Raw genomic sequence first — 23,233 nt, 5'->3', positions numbered from 1 at the left:
TTGCAGATTGCAACAGAAGAAAGATTTATGTTAACACGTAAAGATTCACGTAGCTGTGATGTATGAGATCTCGAGAGCTGTCGAGATGTCCATCGTGCGCAATACTGCGAAATTCTCAAGTTCTAAATGAATTTCGTTCTATGATTTTGCCAACTGATTTTTAGATATTAATAATAGCTTCCTTCTCAGTGGACAAGTTAATCTTTTCAGCACTTGATGCTTGACTCTACGAGATTCAAGATTGAAAGAATGAGAAATAATATCGATGATACCTCGACCCATCGTGCACCACCGTCACTGCCAAGCAACCAAGCGTCGACTCTGTAAGCGATGACAGGTGCTGGTCCTCTCCTCTCTGCTTTTCCCCAGCTCAAAGACAACCAGTTCTTTCCTCCATCGACCACCACTGGCTCGCTCGTAATTGGCCCTGGAACATCTGACAGAAACAACCACTCTCACCCTTATTTCAATAAATTTTTACATCAATCAATCTTCGGGAAATTTTCGTACAAACAATTAGTCTCAAGGTATATCTTGTTTTGAGACATTCATCGTTTTTTAGTTCATCGTTTGTTCCGCCTTCGTAGCAATTTTCACAAACGTCTTGCATAAATAAATTGTTTTAAGATAGATTCGAACTTAAGATATTGTAATATCGGTTATTATAATTAATCTGTAGTTATGTATAAATGTAACAGATGGCCTGTTTGTTGATAGAAATATGATAAAATATGAATGTGATGCAAGTAGGTAGCGAAGAGCTTTTCTTTATTGGAACACCAGAGTCGAGCGAGTTGAAAAACCGAGTTGTGAAAGAGTATTGAAAGAGAACTGTTAAAAAATGTCAATTGTGTTGTTAAAAGAGTTTATTTGAGTTCTTTTAGAGTAATTTGTCTTGTTTAATTATTTGTTCCTCTATTATTTTCTTTAAATAAACGTTATTTATATTATATCTCTACAATATTAATTATTTCAATCACAGACAGTTCTATAAAAATCCAGCTAACCTCTATGCCCGTACAAATACTCCAAAAAATCGGTGATCAAGCAATCCTTCTCAGACCACGATCGCCTCAAACGACAAATCGTCGTATCTTCGTCGTCGTTCACGACGATCCCATGATCGTGAGGCTTCATCCTCGCTTCGGTTTCACCTCACATTTTGTTGCAACTTTTCATCGATAAAAATCACAAATCTCCTCCTCACAATTAAACCTCCTCACATTACCCTCGCATCGACTTCGGATCGTTGTCGTACGTTACGAAAATCATAATTACTCGATAATTATATCGCAGAAATTAATTACTCCGCCCGGTCGCGTTTCAAGGAAAGAAATTAAAAAGAAAAAAAAGAGAAAAAAATGTCAAGGTATTTATTTTCTTTCATTAAAGTGACTTCAAGGCTCGAGGGGAGAAATGTGGGGCACGCGAAAGAACTCGCGTCCCGACGCCGACTGAATTTTGAATTTGTGGATATAACGAGCATGTTGGAGGGAGGCGAATAAGCAAGGCAAACGAAAATAACTCGACACGAGAGAGAGGTGTTCCCACCGGAGTTTGCAACTGCAGGTGTAGGTGGTGTCGTTTATTCGTCATTACGATCGTTACACCTTATTGGAACTGTGTCATCTATTTCAGCTAGTGAATCAATCGATCATCAAAGTTTCAACCACCTATTCTCTTTCTCGTCGTTTCTCGTCAATGACTTTGTCGTTTCGTTATACCTTGGCAAAGTTGCACTGATTTGTTGGCAATTGTAGTCAGCTCAATGAGGATGGCATTGACGATGACTTAGAGCAACTGTTACTTGTCCAATAACAGCCAGTAATTTTGTTAATAATTATAGTTAATTATTATTAACTAGATAATATAGTATAACTGTAATAGTAAACTATATTATAACTGTATAGTAAACTATCAATACATTATAGTTAGTATATTATTAACTAGATAATATATTATAACTGTAATAGTTATAGTTACCTATCAATACATTATAGTTAGTATTATTCATTGTATTTTAAAAATCGTAAAATTCCTTGTTAATTGCTGGGATGATATTATTTTAGGTTGTCTTTTTCTATTGTCATTAATCTAATAAATAATTGTGATATGATTGTTGTTATAAAAATAATTGATAATTATAAAAATAATATCATTTTTCTATTATCTCATTTATAATCTTTAAAGGAACAGTTTATTTGACAAACTATTATTAGAATGTTTATGATTTCTTTTAGTAGATGGGAACATTTTTCTTATAATACTTATTATTAATAGTTATAGTTAACTATCAATACATTATAGTTAGTATTATTCATTGTATTTTAAAAATCGTAAAATTCCTTGTTAATTGCTGGGATGATATTATTTTAGGTTGTCTTTTTCTATTGTCATTAATCTAATAAATAATTGTGATATGATTGTTGTTATAAAAATAATTGATAATTATAAAAATAATATCATTTTTCTATTATCTCATTTATAATCTTTGAAGGAACAATTTATTTGATAAACTATTATTAGAATATTTATGATTTCTTTTAGTAGATGGGAACATTTTTCTTATAATACTTATTATTAATAGTTATAGTTAACTATCAATACATTATAGTTAGTATTATTCATTGTATTTTAAAAATCGTAAAATTCCTTGTTAATTGTTGGGTTGATATTATTTTAGGTCTTGTCTTTTCCTATTGTCATTAATCTACTAAATAATAATGATATGATTGTTGTTAAAAAAATAATTGATAATTATAAAAATAATATCATTTTTCTATTATCTCATTTATAATCTTTAAAGGAACAGTTTATTTGACAAACTATTATTAGAATGTTTATGATTTCTTTTAGTAGATGGGAAAATTTTTCTTATAATACTTTTCCTCCTTCTTTGTTCCTTTTTCTTCATTTTTATTTCACAAAAACATGTGATCTGCGATTTCTAGATATGAATCAATCAGTTCTTAATTCTTTATCAACTTCGTTCTTTTTCCGGGATTAACTTTAACAACTTGAGCAACTTTAAAGTTTTCAGGAAAGAGATGTGTAAAGGCGTTGCCTCTAAAATTACAAATTCCGTAATACGATCCAGAATGTTTATTTATTGGACGGCCTACTTTGAAGGAATCAGGTGTTCCCACACTTTGCTATGTTTATTTTTACACGTTTTCTGGCGATTGGGGGGAGTTGAATATTAGCATTAAAAATTCTATCAAACAGCTTAACCAACCATATTTTCCATAAAATATTCCAAGAAGTATTTGAAAAATATTTAAATAATATATACGTATTGTGCAATTCTCAACGATCTCAAGATATTTGAAATTAATTTGCAATGAACCTGCGGATCTTTGATTCTAATTTCGGAATCATGATTCCCTTCCAATGTTGGTAGTTCTCTTCTCTGTACTCAGTGTAAGCATTTAATCATGCCATCTGGGTTTCTTTTCGTTTAATTGTGAATCGGATATATTACATTTGTTTCGTTAATACACAGCGTACCGTGCTATTATATTTGAAAGATTTGGTCAAGGAACTGTCACACTTGGCTCTGTTCCAGCATCGAGATCAACCGTGAATCGGAAATGTTTATAATTTTATTCGAAGGATCACGAAGGAAGGAACTTCGATCGGATTTTGTTTTTATCATTTTTTGCAACTTGTAAATTGATCAGAATTATTTACATAATAGTTTTGTTATCCTTTTTTATTCTGTAATCTCTTGTTTCGCATTTTGGATGTTGTTCAAGTATTTTTAAAGAAAATTAATTGCCATAATTATTCTTGAATACTTTTTTATTCTGTAATCTCTTGTTTCGCATTTTGGATATTGTTTAAGTATTTTTAAAGAAAATTAATTGCCATAATTATTCAATTTAGAGTTACGAAACAATTAACGAAAACAGTATTTTTGCTGTAAATATTGACACGTAAAATTTTTTAGCGAAAGTGTAATACAATTGTATTTTATTCTTTACTGCGTTAGAAAAGATTGTTCGAAAGAATTTGATGTTTTGTTAAAACAGGATCGGTTGATCTTGTGCCTTTTGTTTGTCGGAGTCGACAAATGATCACCCTAAATATTGACGTCATTTCAAGGGAAACTAGTCTAATTCGTTTGGACTATGTCCATTGAAACCTGGGCCAAGTGTACGAGTGAAACTACAGCCACTGTCGCCGAACTTCTAATTATAATCATTTAATTGTGCGTATTATGACGTAATCAGTAATGCATAACAGTTGAGGAACATCCCGGGTGAGATGTATTTCTACTATCTATAATTTTATAAATAGATAGGAAAGATATTTTGGAAACAATTTGCTATAGAATTATGAGACTAGTTACAAAATTAAAAATTTTTCGAAACACTTCATCAGCAATGGAATTACAAAACGACGATTCTAACGGTGATCATCGTTATCAGTGCCAAAATTAACAAAATTGCAGAAATTTCTAACTTATAATTTATACAGAGATGCCTCTTGGGATGTTTGAACTGCAATTCTTGGCAAGATATCGGAATGTATCTTTCGAAATGACATGATTCACACATTGGAAGCCAGAAATTACGATAAAAGTTTCCTGATTCAACTAATTTATATACAAATTACTCGTTAAGAAGAATTTTTCTTTTCTTCATCTATTTTTGATTTGAAAAATACGTGTTCTTACTTTTCACGTAGGGCAGATCATCGTCGCGGCTCTCGCTGGACAGGCCGATGTAACTTCCGGTCTCGGTACGGTTGCTCAAAGTGCTCCATTCAGGTGTCAGAGACCTAGCTCGCTGCTTCACCTGGACAACAATTTAATAAAATGATTGATGAAAGTTCTCATCGTGTACATCATTTCGTGATCGTGTAATATTTACCTTGATCGAGAAGAAACTTCTATCGCAACCGTGTCTGTTTTTGAGCAAAATGCAGTACGTGCCTTCGTCCGAAGGTACCACTCTCTTCAATGTTAGCCTCACGTAATCGTCGATGGTTTCTTTATGAGATCGAGGACCGTCCGTGATGTCCCTCAATCCTTTCATCCACGTAACTGCGAAACAACGAATGAATAAAAATTAACAGACGTTTAATTCCAACTAACTTTTATAAAAACTGAAACTCGATAATTTTCGTAACTTATATGTAAAACCTGAAACATATTAATCCTTACAATTTTAATAATAATAGATTAAATTCTCGTAATCTTGATGCAAATAGAAGATTCTCACTCTTATAGCTTTAATGAAAATTGGAACACGTTAATTCTTGTTTATTTTAACGTAAAATCAAAGCATATTGATTCTTATAGCTTTAATGAAAATATCGTGAAATATTCACAGTTTGGCAAGCAGGCGTTTCAATGATTTCTTACCACGAGGTTTAGGAACACCACAGAATCTAAAGGAAACACTGACATCTTCGCCAGCGGTGACTGTGATCGATTTTTCCGAGGGTCTTGAAACGAACATTGCTGGTTTTCCACCATCGATCGCGCTAGGCGATATTACGTCGACAGTAGCAATACTGTCTACGTGACCATAAGCGTTGATAGCTCTACAAATGTACGTGCCCCTTTCTGATTCAGTAACTTCTGGTAGAACCAAGGTGTGAACATCGGATTCTGTGAACGTTTTCGCCTTTGGGATCGAGACTGGCTCTCGTCTTTCGCCACGGAACCATCTTACTTCCGGTGCCGGAACACCTGCATTTATGATTAATTATGACAATCCATTTATTGATATATTAAAATCTACTTGTGTAATTTCTCAACAATTTTTAAATTTGCCAGTTATCAGCTTTTAAATATTTTTCTTAATTGGATAGGACGAACTACCAATAGATATCACAGTGCCCAAAAATAGAGAGATATTATATTTTATTTTATTCATTATTACTTTCTAAATAGTTTACTGTCGCTTGCAACTTATGAAATTAATAAGTCGTAAATCTGAGGTCAGGAATTTTGAAACATGACAACGTTTGAGTGAAGAAAAATCGAAGATTCATTGGCCGAATGTTTAATACCTTTAACTTCGACTTGCAAGGCAATGGTGCCACCAGTGGGAACGCTGTGGTCGCTTAAATAGTTGGAGAATCGCGGTCTCTTGTAAGATTCGATGTTGAAGTAGTCGTCGAACGTTTTCTCGTGCTTCCTCACAATTCGTCGTTCTCGTTCTTGAAACAGGTTAATTCGAACGTGACGTTTAGGAAAGAAATTTTGTTGAGCGACGTTAGAAATATTACCATTGAACTGAACAATATGCGATATCTCTTCAGTTCGTAGGTCGTTCATAGCTCTGCAGATGTATCGGCCACTGTCTGAAGAATTGGGTGCAGCAATTTCCAACCGATAAATGCCATCGTCCAGGTAACACTGCTTGTAACGATCGCCTTGAAGAATGCAACCGTCTTTCAACCAGGAGATAATTGGTATTGGATGGCCACGAACTCGACATTCCAGGATCAGCTCGTTGTCAGATGGTCGATAAGTGTCTGTGCCATGGTAATTTTATTAAAGTACCAGTATTATGTTTAAATAAATAAGTAATTCTATCATTAAATGTATTAATATTGACGTAACTTGTTGACATTGTAGATATTGTTTTAAAATTTATGATTCAAGGACTAAAGCATAGAATTTTGATCAGAGATATTAAAGTGAAAAAAATAGAAGTACAATAGAATACGCAAACTTTTATTCGTGTATTTTATAAAGAAATCATTTAAACCTCTAAAGATATACTATTTTTCATCTGCAATGTATCTAAAAGAAATTATGAATTAGTCATTTGGACCACTCGGTAGTTCTAGTGTTAAATTGATTGGCCAGGAATAAGAAATAAGAAATTTATGGTATAAAATAATTAATCACAAACGATCATTTCCAAACAATGGTATGCGTATTAATATTTCAAAATCCAAGGAAACCGTGCAATCATCTTTAACGTGGGGATAATTCAATTCTTTTAAATTTTGACACAATACGTCTCGTAATTTTACATTTGGACAAGTAATAATTTTTTTTCTCTGAACAAATATTTAGCAGTTAGAATACTTTTGGATACATACCTTTGATAGATCTTGTGAAAGTAGGGGGTGACAATGCTGGTTGGAAATCGGGGTAAACTTTTAATGTGGATTCTGTGGTCGCGATTCCGTGAACATTCTCGGCAACACAGGTATACAATCCGGAATCTTCGGGGAGTGCTTCGTGCAATTCAAAATAAGCCATACCATTATCGAAACGAGTTTTGCATTTGTTCGTAGTTACGTCGAGCCTCTCGCCATCTTTCGTCCAGTAAACCCTCGGTTCTGGGTGTCCAAGCACAGTGCAGGTTAATCTCGTCCTCATACCAACCCCCACGGTTCTATTTGTCAATCTGGTGCAGAACGATGGCTTCTTTCCCTTGTCGCGCGGTGTGAGCTATGTAACAATCATTTCACACGCTTTCAATTTTCGACAGTTGACAGATCATTGTGTTACTGTATTCTTCTTACCTCGTCTTTAATTGATGGCAGATATAGCGACAAATTCGAGCCACGATCCTCAAAATCAGTTCGCAAATTCGTCTTTAGCCTGCTGCTATATCTCGGTGGTTTGCTAACAGCAGTAGGCGTAATAGTCGTGTCGCTGTCCCCCGTCGAATAGTCGTCGTACTTCAACAAACTGATAGATCTTGCTCGAGTGATATGATCGTCTCTCTTTTTCCTTCTTCTGTAATACGTCCCGGTGTCGTGGTAGTATCTGTCGATCGAAGTATCCCTCAACTTGTAATCCAGAAAGTCGTCGATTCTCTTTCTGGTCAGAGAAGTGAGAGAATCTCTCCAACTGTACGATCTAGACGTGCTGGAAAGCCCCGAATCGAAACCAGAGTCGTATCGGCAAGATTTGTCTCGCCTGTCCCGCCAAAATTCCACGTCCGAAGAGCCAGCTTTCATTTTTTCAATTCGTAGCGCGTCGTCCGTTATTTTCTTGAACAACTGTTCCGCCTCGCCCTGTCTCATCTTCGACCAAGTGTCGTCCCTCAGTTGTTCCTGTCTTCGTTTCCTAAGTCTGGACGTTTCTTCCTCGTGTCGTCTTCTTAAACGTTCCTCCTCTTCCTTTATCTCTCGTGCTGCCTCTTCTCTTCTTAATTGTCTCTCGGTCTCTCTTCTGCGTCTCCTTTCCTCGTCTTCTCGCTTCAAACGGTCAGACTCTTCTCTATTCTGACGATCTTCTGCGCGTCTTCTTTCCAAACGTTCGGTCTCCCTTCTTCTAAGAGCCTCTTCGTCCTCTTTCCACTGTCTCTCCGTTTCTTTCCTCTTTTGTCTGCGTTCCTCTTCTCTTTGAAGTCTTTCTTCCTCTTCCTTGTGTAACTTTGCCACCTCTTCCTGCCTTCTTCGTTCGCGTTCCAGTCTTCTATTTTCACGCGTCTCGTCTTCCTTCCTCAGACGTACTTCCTCAGCTTTCCTCACTTTCTCTGTCACGTCTCTTATCTGTTTCTCTTGCTCTTCCCTTCGTCTCCTAGCTTCCTCCCGTCTCTGCTCGTCTCGTTCCTGATCTCTCTTCAATCTTTCCGCTTCCTCGACTTTCCTCCGTTCTTCTTCCTCTTTCTTCAATTTGGCTCTCTCCTCTTTCTTCCTACGTTCCTCCTCTTCACGTTTGACTCTTTCCTCTTCCTCTTTCTTCGCGCGCTCCTCCCGCTCGCGTTTCCTCTGCTCTTGCTCTTTCTTTCGCTTTTCCGCCTCCTCCCGTTCCCTACGCTCGTCCTCCTCCTGTTGCAATCTTCGCTCCTCCTTCTTCTTTCGCAATTTCTCTTCCCTCTGTTTCAGTGCCTCCGACTCGATCTTTTGTTCTTCTTCCACTCTTTTCCTACGTGCCTCTTCCTCTTGCTTTCTCTTCTCAGCCTTCTCCTTTTCTCGCTGTTCCTCTTCCTGCCTTAGTTTCTCAGCTTCTTCTTCCTTCTTGCGTTTTTCTTCCTGCTGCTTCAACCTCTCTGCCTCTTTCTTCTTAAGCTCCTCCTCTCGTTTCAATTTTTCAGCTTCCTCTTTCTTCTTCTTACGTTCTTCTTCGAGTTTCAATCTCTCAGATTCTTCCTTTTCCGTAAGCTCCGCTTCTTGCTTCAATTTTTCAGCCTCTTTTTTCTTACGTTCTTCTTCTTGTTTCAATTTCTCAGTTTTCTCCATTTCCTTACGCTCTTCTTCATCTCTCTTTTTACGCTCATCTTCCAGTTTTAGTTTCTCAGCTTCTTCTTTCTTCTTACGTTCCTTTTCCTCTTTTAACTTTTGCGATTCTTCTTTCTTCTTACGTTCTTCCTTTTCTTTTAACTTTTCAGCCTCCTCCTTCTTCTTACGCTCTTCTTCTTGCTTCAACTTTTCAGCTTTTTGTTTCTTTTTTTTCTCCTCGTCTTGTTTCAGTTTGTCAGCCTCTTCTTTTTTCTTGCGTTCTTCCTCTTGCTTTAATTTCTCAGCTTCTTCTTTCTCTTTACGTTCCTTTTCTTGTTTTATTTTCTCAGTTTCTTCCTTCTTTTTACGTTCCTCCTCTTGCTTTAATTTCTCTGCTTCATCCTGCTTTTTGCGTTCCTCTTCTTTCTTCAGTTTCTCAGCCTCCTTCTTCTTACGTTCCTCCTCCTCCTGCCTCAATTTCTCAGCTTCTTCTTTCTTTTTACGTTCTTTCTCTTGTTTCAATTTTTCTGCTTCCTCCTTTTCTTTACGTTCTTCTTCCTGCTTCAATTTCTCTGCTTTTTCCTTCTTTTTACGTTCTTCCTCCTGTCTCAAATTCTCAGCCTCTTCTTTCTTTTTACGTTCTTCTTCGAGTTTTAATTTCTCAGCTTCTTCCTTCTTTTTACGCTCCTCCTCTTCTTTCTGTTTGCGTTCTTCTTCCTCACGTTTCAATCGTTCCTCTTTTTCTTTTTTCTTTCGTCCCTTCTCTTCTTTCTTTCGCCTTTCTTCTTCTTCTTCCTTCTTCTTACGTTCTTCTTCCTCTTGTTTCAATTTCTCAGCTAGTTCTTTCTTCTTCCGTTCCTCTTCTTGAAGCCTTAATTTTTCTTCTTCCTGTTTCTTACGTTTCTTATGTTCTTCGAGCTTTAATTTTTCTTCTTCCTGTGTTTTACGTTTCTGTTCTTCGAGCTTTAATTTTTCTGCCTCGTTCTTCTTACGCTCCTCTTCTTCAAGTCGTAGTTTTTCTGCTTCTTGTTCCTTGCGTTCTTTTTCTTCTCGCTTTAATCTTTCGTCCACCTCTTGCTTTTTACGTTCAGTTTCTTCTTTCAGTTTTTCAGCTTCTTTTATTTTCTTTTGTTCTTCTTCCTCTTTTTTCTTACGTTCCTGTTCTTCACGTTCCAATCTATCTTTCTCCTCTTTCTTTTTTCGTTCCTCCTCTTCGCGTTTTAATCTTTCTTGTTCCTCTTTCTTCTTACGATCTTCTTCCTCACGCATTAATCTCTCCTGCTCTTCCTTCTTCTTACGTTCCTCTTCTTCTCGTTTCTTCTTTAGCTCTTCTTCTTGCTTCAGTTTTTCTTCGTCCTTTCTTTTACGCTCCTCTTCTTCTTGTTTCAATTTTTCCGCCCCCTTTTTCTTTCGTTCCTCGTCCTCTCGTTTTAGCTTTTCTGCTTCTTCTTTCTTCCTACGTTCCTCTTCTTCTTGTTTCAATTTTTCTGCCTCTTTTTTCTTTCGTTCCTCTTCCTCTTGTCTTAGTTTGTCTGCTTCTTCTTTCTTTCTACGTTCCTCTTCTTCTTGTTTCAGTCTCTCAGCTTCTTCCTTTTGCTTACGCTCTTCTTCCAGTTTTAATTTCTCAGCATCCTCTTTTTTCTTACGCTCTTCTTCCTGTTTTAATTTCTCAGCTTCCTCTTTTTTCTTACGCTCTTCTTCCTGTTTTAATTTCTCAGCTTCCTCTTTTTTCTTACGCTCCTCTTCCTGTTTTAATTTCTCAGCTTCCTCTTTCTCCTTACGTTCTTCTTCCTTCTGCCGCAATTTCTCAGCCTCTTCGTTTTTCTTTTTCTCCTCCACTTGTTTCAATTTTTCCTCTTCCTTCTTCCTTCTTTCTTCTTCTTCCCTCTGTTTCTCAGCTTCCTCCTTTTTCCTACGTTCCTCCTCCTCCGTATCTATCGTTTTTTCCTCTTTCTCAAGTTCTTTTTTCTTCTTCTTCTCTTTAATCTTCTTCTTCTCTTCATCCGTCTCCCACACTATCTGTACATTCAACAATTTGTCCCGAAGCAAACTTATATCGTTCGTCAAATTCGAAACAGGAGTTTCCAATTCTACAAGTCCTTCTCCGCTCAAATTCTCCTTCCACAATGTTTCAACCTTTTCAGTAGAAGCTTCCAACTCGTTCAAACATACATTCAAAGTTCTTAATACTCCAAAAATCTCCGTAATCTCCAAATGCGATGGTTCAGCTAGAGGTTTGTCAGCAGATTGCTCTCTGACAATCGCAATCGCCTTTCGAAGCTTCTTCAGCGAAACCACAATCTCATCTCCAATCTCCTGTCTGTCCAACAAACTCTGAATTCCCTGCTTAAGTTGTTCAAGAGGCTTGGCCAACGTCTTCAGAGCTTCCTTCTCGATCTGAATCTCCAGTCCTAGCAGTCCCTTGTAGCTTTCTATCTTATTATCAATCGACTCGATAGAGTCATTCACTTCTCTGATAGAATTAATCAGTTTCATCGATATTCTCGTGGCTTCTTCAACGGAAACGGCGCTCTCTTTCTTTCGTTTCTCCACACTTTGACTTTCGCCAGATAATATTGTTTCCAACGCAGTTTGCAATCTCTTCAATGGCCTTTCCAAATTTTCAAGGTACACGGTCGAGGACTCTTCCACTGTCATAATCTTCTCTTTCAATTGCGTCAGAGGCTCGGCTAAGGCTCCAATTACAGTTTCCTCTCCACTCGGAACTCTCCGCAATTTTTCAGCAGCCTGTTCTTCGATGAATGATATGCTCTTCTCAAGATTAGACAACGAGTCTACAATTGCGTCGATGCTAGCCTCCTCCTCTTCTATACTCATGTCAGTCTTGTTCTTCAGCACCAGGAAGCTCTCTTGAACCTCAGCCAACGGCTGCACCAGTGTTTTCACAACCTCGTACTCACTTTCCTCCTCTGCTTTCTCATCTTTCGTGATATTTTCCTCCATTCGAACGATCGTCGATCTTATGACCTCCACAGGTTGCATCAGTCTCTCTACCACTGACCAATCTGGCGTGTCGATCCTCACCTCTTCGCCAGCTCCGGGCTCGTGTTCCATCACAACGCACTCGCGTATCACAGCGATAGATTGTTCTATCTCTTCCAAAGGGACAGCCAAACACTCAGTGATCCAGCTGCTCGATTCTTCTGGCATTGCTTCCGCTTCAGGTGACATCACTCGCTCTTCAAGCACGGAGATGCTTCTGTGAAGCGTGATCAAAGGCTCGGCTAGAGCGGACAGCAATGAAATCTCGTCTATCGATCGATCGTCCACCGACTCGACCAGCATACGATCCTCGATCAAGGCAATCGAGTTGCAGAGTTCTTCTAACGGTACAATCAATGGATTCAACGTAGTCTCCGGCTTCTCTACGGCTTCGAACGACTTCTCTTTCGCCGATTCGACGGCTGTTTGCTCCTGAATAACAGACACAGCTGCGTTCTTCAGTTCCAACAGAGATCGAGCCATCGTCTTCAACAAAGAAGCATCCTCATTCTCGGACATTGTCAAGGTAACTTCGTTCGCGTCCATTGATCTCCTTTCTTCGACGACTACCGCTAGACACTCCTTCAGCTCGTTCAAAGGTCTGGCCAAGCTCTTCAGAGCTTGCGTTTCCTCCTCAGATATCGAAAGAACCATTTCCGAAGGCGATTCTACGACACCCTGGTCGACGATCATCGGTTCCGTGACTTGAACGGTTGCTCCCTCCACGACATCGGCCCAAGTCTTCAAAGAAGACGCGTCCTCCGAAATGGTATCCGCTGCTGGTTCTACAATCACCTGTTGATGATCGATTGTGGCCACGCGTTCCACCAAATCGCGAAGAGTCATCGCAAACGTTTCGAACGCTGCGACGCTCTCAGTCTGCGACAGATCGTTCGCAAACTCCGCGGTAGATTCAGTGATCTGTCGAATGGCAGCGACGGAGGTCTTCAACTCTGTCAACGTCTGCGCCATTGTTTTCAACTGAGACGCTGCGTCCTCGGCTTCTGACAAACTTCCCACGTCGCCTTCCATCGTCACGTGCTCTTGAATCGTTGCGATCGACCTTTGGAACTCGTCGAGTATCGGTGTCAAAGTTGCTTTCTCGAACGACACTCTCTCGTCGGCATCTAAACTCTCTGCAGCGTGTTCCGTCATGTGTTCCCCTTGAATCGCGGCGACGAACGACTGCTCCAGTCTTTGCAACGGCGGTATCAACTCGCTCAGCAGCGTCACGGGTTTCCTCGTGTCAGACGTTTCCAACGTCTCGGCTTCTTGGAGCTTGATCTCTTCTATGGTCGAGATTGACTCTTGCAACAATCTCGATGGGACGAGAATCGTTCCCGAGGCTCGAGCTTCGTGTTCCTTTGGTTCTTCTGACGTTCCCACGATCGTAGCGATGACTCTTGGCTTCGTGACGATCAGAGAGCACTGCCTCTTGAACTCTTCCACTGCTTTGCCAAACGCCTGCAACGCCGACGCGTTCTCCACGTCTAGAATTTGCTCGCCAGGCTTTTCTATCGTTGTCAACTGCTGCACCACAGCCACCGACGTTCTCAAGTCGCTCAATGATCTCTCCAGGTTTCTCATCGTTGAAAAGTCGTCGGTGTCTCCTGTCAAACTTAGGGCTTCCTTCGCAAGGACCAGTTGCTTCTGAATTTCTACCACGTTCTCGTTTAGTTCCTCTAACGTCGACTTAACGGGCAGTTGCTGCAGAGCTGGAATTGCCTGAGAAACTTCTTTGACTGTCTCGTACTCGGTAATTGTCTCTTCCTGCATGGCTGATAGGAACGAATCCTCGAGTTTGTGCAGCGGCTGTATCATCTTCAGCAGTACTATAGCTTCTTGTTCTCTCTTCTTTCCCAGTAATTCACTCTCTTTGTCTATACTCAAGATGGCGGTTTGTAACTCGTTGATAGGCTCGATCACAGTTCTCACAAAATCGTCGGCCACTTTCTTCTTCGTTGGAATTTCTTCAGGTTTCTTCGCTTCGCGCTGCTTCGCCACGGCTAACAGTCTCTCTCCAGCTTCTTCTATCGATCGTGCGAGAGCTTCCAATCGAGACTTCTCCTCGCCTGTCTTCAACTCCTTTGTTTCGTCTTGCCGAGGAATTGTCATTTCCTGAACAGCTGAGACAGACAGCTTCATCCGTTCCAGAGACTCCTCGGCAGCCTTGATCAATCTAATTTCATCGATTTCCGCCGAAACCGACGCAGTCTCGCACGTTTGTTGCTGAACAACGACTAGAGATCTCTTCAATTCTTCCAATACAGGATGTAAATTTAATTTCTCGGGAGGAATCTCGTTTCTCTTCAACTCTTTCGTTGTATCTTCTTCTACAGTTTCACCTTCTTCAAGTGCAGCCTGTAAAACTCGCTGCAATGTATTTAACGGTTCTACGAGGACGTTCAATTTCACACCTGAAATCTGCTCTTCGGATATTTTCAATTCCTTCGCCTGCTGCATTTTCTCTTCTTCGACCACAGAAAACGATTCGCAAAGTACGCGTATTTCATCACTTATCTTTTGAAGAACTTCCACATCCACCATTTTTGCCTGCTGCTTCTCAGCATCTTTCAACTTCTTTTCCACCTTTCTCTGACTCGCAACTGCTGAACACCTTTCTTCCAGCTGTTCTATCGACTTGGCGAAAGCCTGCAAGACAGACGTCTTCTCAGTCTTCGTTTCTTCAGTCTCTTCCGAAGAAAGCGTGACTACCCGTTCGACAGCAATGGCGGATGTCTTCAATTCTTCAATCGCCTCGCTCACACTCCTCGCAATCTCCAATTTTGAAGATTCTTCAAGACACGCAGTTAGTTGCTCTTCAACGCTAACGATACTCTCGTTCAGTTCTCGCAAAATCGGCAGAATGATAGTCTCCTTCTTCGTTTCTTCCACGGATTCGACCTTCTCGCTACTCGCCTGTTGAACCACGTTCGCCAAACATCTTTCCAACTGTTCTAATGGATGCATCAAGGGAGTCAACGTCTGCGTGTCAACATCTCCTGGCTCTAACGCTTCGACTTCTTCGGCGCTCTCTTCCTGTAACTTCGTAATGGTCTCGCGCAGCGTGCGAACCGGCGCGATAATCGCCTCGAGGACTCGTGCCTCCAGTTTTTCAGCTACTTTCAATTCCATCGTCGTCTCATCTAGCTCTGCTTCTTGCTGGCTCACCACTGCCAAGCATTCCTCCAGTTCTTGCACCGAACTTGCGAACTGCCGCAACACTGTCACCTTCTCCGCTTCTGACAGCGTTTCTTCCGCGCTCGGTTCGGCGGACACCGCGCTCTGAATGATCGCAAGGGACGAATACAAGTCTTCCAGTGATTTCTCAGCAGCTTGCACGAGAGAGGTCCTCTTCTCAACGGACTCTTCTGTCGTCGACTGCAGTTTTACTCGTTCTTGCACCGTCGCCACGCATTTCTGAAGTTCTTCCACGACAGGTTTGATGTCCAATCGTTGCACTGACGGAGCTGCCTGAGACACGTGCTCCTCAGTTTCTTCGAGTTTCGTCGAGACTGTTTGTCGAACGGCGGATGACAAGGAAGTCTCTAATTTTTCTAGCGGCTCCACCAAGATCTTCGACAACTCGAGAGCTTCCGCCTGTCGCAATTTCTCTTCTCCTAGTTTATTAATCGTTTCTCTCAGTACCTGAAGAGGAGCGACCGCCATTTCCAATATCTCTATTTGAGATTCTTTCAATTCCTTGGAAATTAACCGCGTTCCAACTTGCTGCTGAGAGATCACCGCCAAACACTTCTCGCCGATTTCTTCCACGGACTTTGCGAACGACATTAAGATCGAAGTCTTGTCCACGACCGACAAATCACTCGTTTGCTCTGTCTCCGTTACTAGTTCCTTGACAGCTGCTACTGAGGATCTCAAGTGTTTCAGAGGTTCTTCTATCGCTTTCGTCACAGAAGTTTCCAACCGATCCCTCGATTCTTCTTTACCAGCTTCCAGCGAGACCTGTTCCTGAATCACAGCGATAGACTTCTCCAATTGTTCCAAAACAGGTTCGACATTCAATTTTACCGAAGTTCGAACGTCTTTCAATTCCGAAGCAGACTCCTCTTTGATCGTGCTCGTCTCTTGCACAGCAACTGACAGAGATTTCTCCAACTGTTCCAAAGGTTCGACCAAACTATGTAAAACGTTGGCAACTTCTTTCGTTTCGGGCGTAATCGAAGCCTCGACTTCTCGCGCCTGTTGCTCGTCAATTTTGGAGACGGTCTCACGTAGAACTTGAATTGGACTCGTTATAGCATCCAGAGCTTGCCGTCCAAACTCTTGCACGTCCATCTTGGCAATTTGTGGCTGTTGCAAGACGCTAACCTCGACTTTCTGCCGAGCAGAAGCAACTGAAGTCACGTTTGCTATCTCTTCCACGCACTTGGCAATCGTTCTCAAAATTGTTGTTTCCTCTGCACCGGTTAATTCTTTCGTCCCTTCCATTTCGACGGTTTGAATGGCTGCTACTGCAGATTTCAAATTCTCCAGCGGACTTTCTATCAGTTCGGCAACAGACGCTTCCATCGTTTCACTCGATTTCTTCGGCTGCAGAGCTACCTGTTCCTCTATCGTCACGATAGATCTCTGCAATTCTTCCAAAACAGGACTAAGCTTCAGTTGCTCCGTGGACGAAGCAGTCTTTCTTGCTTCTTCAACCGTCTCTTCCTTCGACGTGTCAACTTCTTGCACCGCCGTGCATAGCAATTGCTCCAGTTCCTCCAGAGGATGCACCAGAGGTTTCAAAGCTTCCGCCACGATCTTACTCGTCTCGTCTAGAACCTGTACCTCTTCGGTTTCTCGTTCTTCGATCTCAGAAGCAGTTTCGCGCAGCACTCGCATAGGCTGAGCCATCATTTCCAAAACTTGCTTCAACTCTTCCTTCTGAATCCTTCCAGACGACTCTATTTTCACCGGAGGGTGACTGACAACCGCCATGCATTTCTCTCCCAAATCCTTCACAGACTCAACGAACGTTTCAATTGCAGATGTCCTCTCTGTGTCAGAAAGTTTCTCGATTGTTTCACTTTCGGACGTTACTATCTTCTGCACTGCGCCGATAGAGAATTTGAGATTTTCCAGAGATTCTTCCATTTCTTTTACGATCAACGCCTTGCCTTCCGATCTCTTGATCTCTTCGCTCGCTTCGAGGATCACATCTTCTTGAATCGTGGCGATGGATCGCTTCAGTTGTTCGAAAACATCGGCTACCGGCAACCGCTGCCGAGACGGAACGTTTGATCTCGTTTCTTCCGCAATTTCTTCGGTTCTTGCAGTCTGCTGCTGCGAGGAGACGTTCAAAGACTGTTGCAGTTCTTCCAAAGGATGGACAATGGTGCTCAAGATGACGGTGGCTGTCTTCTTCGTAGGCAACACTTCAGTCTCCTCCAGTTTCTCTTGCTCGATCTTCGCAATCGCTTCGCGAAGATTCTCTATTGGACTGACTATCTTCTTCACGAGGTCTGCTTCCAATTTTGTCTCGTCGTCGCTGGTTAATTTCTGTTGCAATTCAGTCGATTCTACCGAGGGCGCATCCTTTGGTTTCACTTTCTCCTGGGAAACCATGAGGACCTCGATGAGTTCCTCGAGAGGCTTCGCCGTGGTTTCCTCGATGTCTGAACTCTCCTCTTTCGATTTCGCCATCACCTTCATCTCCTCGACCACTTTCATACTCTTCGTCTCGGCAGTCTTGCGAATTGCTCTCGCGAGTTCTGAGATCGCTTCGTCGACATTTCGCGAGTTCGTCAGCAGCGAGAGGTGGTCCGTGGACAGTTGAGCAGTTGCATCTTGGATGGAAGAAAGCTCGCGTTGAAGGGACGCTAGAGGTTCCAGAAGTATTTGCAGCGACACCATTACGTTTTCCTTCAGCGCTGGTGCCAATTCTTTCTGAGTCAAGCGAAGAATCTTTTCTGTAGCTTGATCCACGGTTATCAAAGAATCAGTCAGCCGAAGAAATCGCGTTTCGAGTTCTGAGAGCGAGGAAGAGGATAACGTAGTTTGAACAGACGCGCTTGTTGCTTTCAAGTCGTAGAGGATTTGAATTAGGGCTGTTAGTTCTCGGATTCTTCGTTTCTCCTCTTCGGATTTTGAGAAAAGAGGTTCGTCTAGTGCTGTGGACACGAGATTGGTTAATTCCTTGAATGGTTGTTGCAAAGTATCGATCGATGAAGCGGTTTTTTGTATCTGATTGATCGTGGTCTGTTTCCTTTCTTCTTCTACCTTCTCTTCTGACTTCGCTAGGTCTTCTATTTTTTGAGACAAGGCCTCAGTCGTCTCTTCTTGTCTCGCTGCTTCTTTCGAACCTCTGGTTTCCTCTTTTGTTTTCTTCGAAGATTCTTCTGCGATTTTCTCCGTTTCTGATGCCTCTTCTACCTTTTCAGATACTTGTTCTTTAGCTTCTTGCTTCTGCGTTGATTCTTCTGATGTTTTAGATTCTTCTATTTTTGCTTCTTCGACTCGTGCAAGTGCTTCCTCTTTTTCAGTTCTTCTTTCCTCTACTTTCTCAATTATTGTTTCAATTTCGTCTTGCTTTTTCTCTGGTTCTATCACTTGTGTTGTTATTTCTTCGACAGTGGATGCTTCTAATTTTTCTGCTACCATTTCTTTTTCAGACAATACCGTCTTCTTGTCTCCAATAGCTGTCTCTTCCGCTTTCGCTAATAAAAGTTTTTCTTCCTTTACCAATTTCTCAGTTCTTCCAGAAGGAGTTTCTACTTTTTCAACAATCTTTGCTATTTCTTCTGTCTGTGGTGAAGTTTCCACTTTTTCTTCTTTCACGGATAACTCTTCGGATAATACTTCAACTTTTTCCTCTGTTTTAGACAGTTCTTTGGTTATTTCGACCACTGCTTCTAATTTTTCTTCTTTCATCGTCTCAAGATTCTCAGTTTTTTCTTCTTTCAGGTCAATGGATTCGACTTTTCCTACACTTTCGACTTTCTTCTGCTCTGTTAATTCAAGAGATTCAACAGTTGCTTCAAGAGCATTAGCTGCTTCTTCTTTCGTTGCTTCAAGTGCTTCAACTTTTTCTTCTTTTATCAGTTCAGTAGATTCAACCGTTTCTTTTCCCTTTATTTGGAGAGTTTCCAGTTTCTCTTCTTCAGAAGCTTCAACAGCCTTTGCCTTTTCTTTTTTCATTCCTTGGAGAGCTTCGACATTTTCTTCCTTTATCAATTCAACAGATTCCACTGTTTCTTTCCCCGTTACTTTCGCAGCTTCAGCTTTCCCTTCCTCGGTTATTTCAAGAGCTTTCACTTTTTCTTCCACAGTTACTTCAAGAGCTTCGACTTTTTCTTCTTTCATCAATTCTGACGATTCAATTGTTTCTTTCCTTGTTACTTTAGGAGCTTCAGTTTTTGCTTCTTCAGTTACTTCGAGAGCTTTAATTTTTTCTTCTTTGGTCAGTTTAAGATCTTCAACCTTCTCTTGTGGAAGTTCTTGAAGAGTTTCAACTTTTTCTGTCGCCGTTATTCGAAGAGCTTCAGTTTTACTTTCCTCAGCTACCTCGAGAGCTTTCATTCTCTCTTCCTTAATTTCTTCAAAAGTTTCAACCTTTTCTTGCTCAACTCCCTCAAGAGTTTCAACTTTTTCTTTCCCTGTTACTCGAAGACTTTCTACCTTTCCTTCTTCAGTCACTTCAACAGCTTCAATTGACTCTCTTCTCGTTTCCTCGAGCGTTTCAATTTTCCCCTCTGTCATTTCTTCAGTGGTTTCAATCATTTCTTTTCTCGTTGCTCTAACAGCTTCAACCTTTCTCTCTTCAGTTATTTCGAAAGCTTTCGTTTGTTCTTCTTTACTTTCTCCCAATATTTCAGCTTTTTCCTCTTTGATCTCTTCGAGATCTTCAACCTTTTCTTTACCCATTACTTGAGGAACTTCTGCTTTTCTTTCCACAGTTACTTCAGCTGCCTTCGTTTCTTCTTGTTTCGCTTCTTCCAAAATATCAACTGTTTCTTCTTTCGTTTCTTCAAGGCTCTCTACTTTTTCTTTACCGATTACTCGAGGAACTTCAGCTTTTTCTCCTTCGGTTGTTGCAAGTGCTTTCACTTTTTCTTGTTCCACTTGTTCCAAAGTTCCAACTTTTTCTTCTATCATTTCTTGAAGATCTTCAACCTTTTCTTTTCCTGTTACTCGAAGAACTTCGACTTTTCCTTCTTCGATTGTTTCTAGTGCCTTTGCCTTTTCTTCTTTCGTTTCTTCCAACATCTCCACTTTTCCTTCTGTGACTCCTTCGAGAGTTTCAATTTTTTCTTTGCCTGTTACTTGAAGATTTTCAATTCTATCTTCTTCGATCGTTTCAAGAGCTTTGGCTGGCTGTTCTTTCATTTCCTCAAGCGTTGCAACTTTCCCTTCTGTCATTTCATCGAGAGTTTCAACTTTTTCTTTTCCTGTTACTTTAGCAACTTCTTCTTTCTTTTCTTCAATTATATGAGAAGCTTTTTCTTCTTTTATTCCATCGAGGATCTCAATCTTTTCTTCTTTTATCAGTTCGGAAGATTCAACTGTTTCAACTTTGAGAGTTTCGAGCTTTCCTTCTTCAGTTACTTCAACAGCTTTCACTTTGTCTTCTCCACTTGTTTCTATAGCCTTGATTTTATCCTCTGCCAATCCTTCGAGGGTTCCAACTTTTTCCTTTCCCATTATTTGAAAGGCTTCAACTTTCCCTTCTTCGGTTACGTCAATAGTCTTCAATTTTTCTTCTTTCGTTCCTTCTAAAGCTTCAACTTCTTTCTCCATTGTTCCTTCAAGGGAATCAACTTTCTCTTTTCCCATTGCTCGAAGAACTTCGATTTTTCCTTCTTCGGTTGTTTCTAGTGCCTTTACTTTTTCCTCTTTCGTTTCTTCCAAAGTCTCCGCTTTTCCTTCAGTTACTCCTTCGAGAGTTTCAAGCTTTTCTTTTCCCGTTATTCGAATGACTTTCATCTCTCCTTCTCGAGTAATTTCAATAGCTTTTACTTTCTTCTCCTTCAGCTCTTCCATCGTCTCTTCGATATCTTCAACTCTTTCCGCTTTCATTTCCTGAAGCTCGTCGACCGTCTCTTCACACTTTATTTCCTCTATCTTCACTCCATCTTTCTCAGATGGCACTTTCTCGATAGTCAGCACACTCTCCACCTCCTCCTTTGAAATCTCGATAATCTCGTCCACGATCGTTTCGATCTGCGTAATGGTAATGGGAACGTCCGGTGAAATTTTCTCTCCTTTCTCCTCCGTCGCAACGCTCGCCACCTTTTCAATCTCCCTTATCGAATCCTTCACACTCTCCAAAACGTCCACCATGGCGGACAACGTTTCGACGAGCGAGGAACCCTCGGATGCTCCTTCTCTTATCAATCGAACTTTATGAAGGGACAAGGAAGAAGCCAGTTCCATAGTAGAATTGGCCAGAGCCTGAAGAAGCGTCACGGATCGAACCGAAATCGATGGTATCATTTTCTGATCGATCTTCTCTCTCAGCATGTTCAAAGCTGACCTTAGCTGATTAGTCGGATACAAAAATCCTTCCACGATCGCTTCTTCGTCCACCGGTTGCTCGTTGATCGTTTGCATGAAATGCGTTTGCGACAGGGTAATCTGCTTCTGCAAAGCTTCCAGCGACTTGGCAATGACATCGTGAATCGGTTTCTCCACGCTTTCGTCCAACGTCGCGATTGTGTTCCTCAAATGATTGAACGAACTCGAAAGGTTGTACTGAAGTGTGAGCTCGACGCAGCTGGATCTTCTCGAGTAATCAGTCCTGCCAATTTGCTTCTGAACGGAGAGGATGGCGCTCTTCAGCGAGCTCAGCGCACCCTCGAACAACGCCGCCCCTTCCAAGTTGGAAATCCTCTCCAAAACGATCGAGGCTTGCCTCTGCAAACCTTCGACAGACTTTGAAATAACGCTTCGCCTTTCGTCCAACAGGGCCGCCTCTGGAACCAAACTCTTCCTGCTGCTCTGTACCACCGAAAGGCTGCTCAGGAACTCGACCAGCGGCTCGACCAGAGTTCGAAGTTCGACCACGATCGCTCTGCGTTGGTCCAACACCTCGAGCTCCAGCGACGTCACTTTTATCGTGTTCAACAAGTGTTCCAGTGGCTTCACCAGAATTCTGGCAACGTCCGTCTCTAGAGTTTCCTCGGCTTCGCTCTCGAGGATCTTCATTCGTTCCTCGATGTTCTCCAACGGTTTCGAGATCTCGCGAAGCGATCCGAGAAGCTCTTGCCTCGAGTGAATATCCTTCACGACGATCGGTATCGTGTCTCTGACGTCTCGGAGAAGATTCAAAATTGGCTGGCAACTCTCCCTCACGTTCGAATTTTCATCGAGCTTCCGAATCGTGTGGTCGATCACCTCGGATTCGATCGAGTCCAGCGGTTGAATCAAATGGTTCAGAATCACCAGCTCCTGAGCTCCGTGCTGGTGCGACTGTTGAAGAACTTTCTGAAGATCGTTCAGAGGTCGCGCGAGATTCCCCAGCACCGAAATTGTTTCGCCGACTATCTCTTCGTAAGAGTCTGCCGATCTGCCGTAACTCACTGTCATCACTCTCATACCGGAGACGGTCCTTCTGAGTTCCTCCAGCGAGTTGGCCAATATGGAAACAGGGATCGTGGTAGTTCCAGCTGTGGGTTCCTCGAAATCTTCCAAAATGCCCGTTATATCCATTTGAACATTCTCCAGCGTCTTGGACAGAGAAACGATCAAACTCTTAGCTTCTTCCTCTCTCCTTGACTTTCTAGCATCTTCCGTTCCCCTTGGCAATTCCTCGATCGTTGTGACCAACTGTTCCGTCCTCTCGGAGAACTCTTCCACCGCAGTTCGCTCAGTCATTGATTCGTTGGTGAACCGTGTTGTCTCAGGCAAAATCTCCGTCGAGCTTTCCGTCAGAGTTCCCTCGGGGATAGTTTCCTGAGAGGTGTGCGCAGTGATCTCTTCTCTCGCGCGAGCGACAGCCTCTCGAGGAATAGACTCCTCTTGAGAGGCTCCCGTCTTCTCTCGCTCGATCGATCGAACCATTTCTTTCAATTCCTTCCTGTAGAGAGCCTCCTTGATGGAGATTGGTATTTGGTTTTCAATTTCCTCCACCACGTCCACTATTGGT

General features: G+C 41.4%; 1 protein-coding gene across 2 annotated transcripts in view; it reads right to left on the bottom strand.

The window, feature by feature from the left end:
- Positions 1-23,223, bottom strand: part of LOC122536947 (titin homolog) — a 50,090-nt gene extending 26,867 nt beyond the window's left edge. Inside the window, exons 1-11 of one of the 2 annotated variants that reach the window (XM_043669743.1) lie at positions 21,125-23,223; positions 10,861-19,609; positions 9,091-9,111; positions 7,495-8,997; positions 7,066-7,420; positions 6,241-6,489; positions 6,022-6,171; positions 5,369-5,698; positions 4,875-5,047; positions 4,679-4,799; positions 273-436 (exon numbers count right to left, since the gene is read on the bottom strand). In XM_043669743.1, coding sequence (XP_043525678.1) covers positions 273-436; positions 4,679-4,799; positions 4,875-5,047; positions 5,369-5,698; positions 6,022-6,171; positions 6,241-6,489; positions 7,066-7,420; positions 7,495-8,997; positions 9,091-9,111; positions 10,861-19,609; positions 21,125-23,148 — 13,839 coding nt within the window. In that variant the 5' untranslated portion in view covers positions 23,149-23,223. Of the gene's footprint in view, positions 1-272; positions 437-4,678; positions 4,800-4,874; positions 5,048-5,368; positions 5,699-6,021; positions 6,172-6,240; positions 6,490-7,065; positions 7,421-7,494; positions 8,998-9,090; positions 9,112-10,860; positions 20,082-20,211; positions 20,262-21,124 lie in introns of those variants that run through there. The other variant, XM_043669744.1, reaches the window with a different exon arrangement.
- Between the last annotated feature and the right edge of the window lie 10 nt (positions 23,224-23,233).

This window comes from Frieseomelitta varia, unplaced genomic scaffold, assembly GCF_011392965.1.
Source record: "Frieseomelitta varia isolate USP_RPSP 00005682 unplaced genomic scaffold, Fvar_1.2 scaffold_88, whole genome shotgun sequence".
Taxonomy (NCBI): Eukaryota; Metazoa; Arthropoda; class Insecta; order Hymenoptera; family Apidae; genus Frieseomelitta; species Frieseomelitta varia.
The sequence above is the reverse complement of the archived record's forward strand: the minus strand, read 5'-3'. Positions and strand labels throughout refer to the sequence as shown.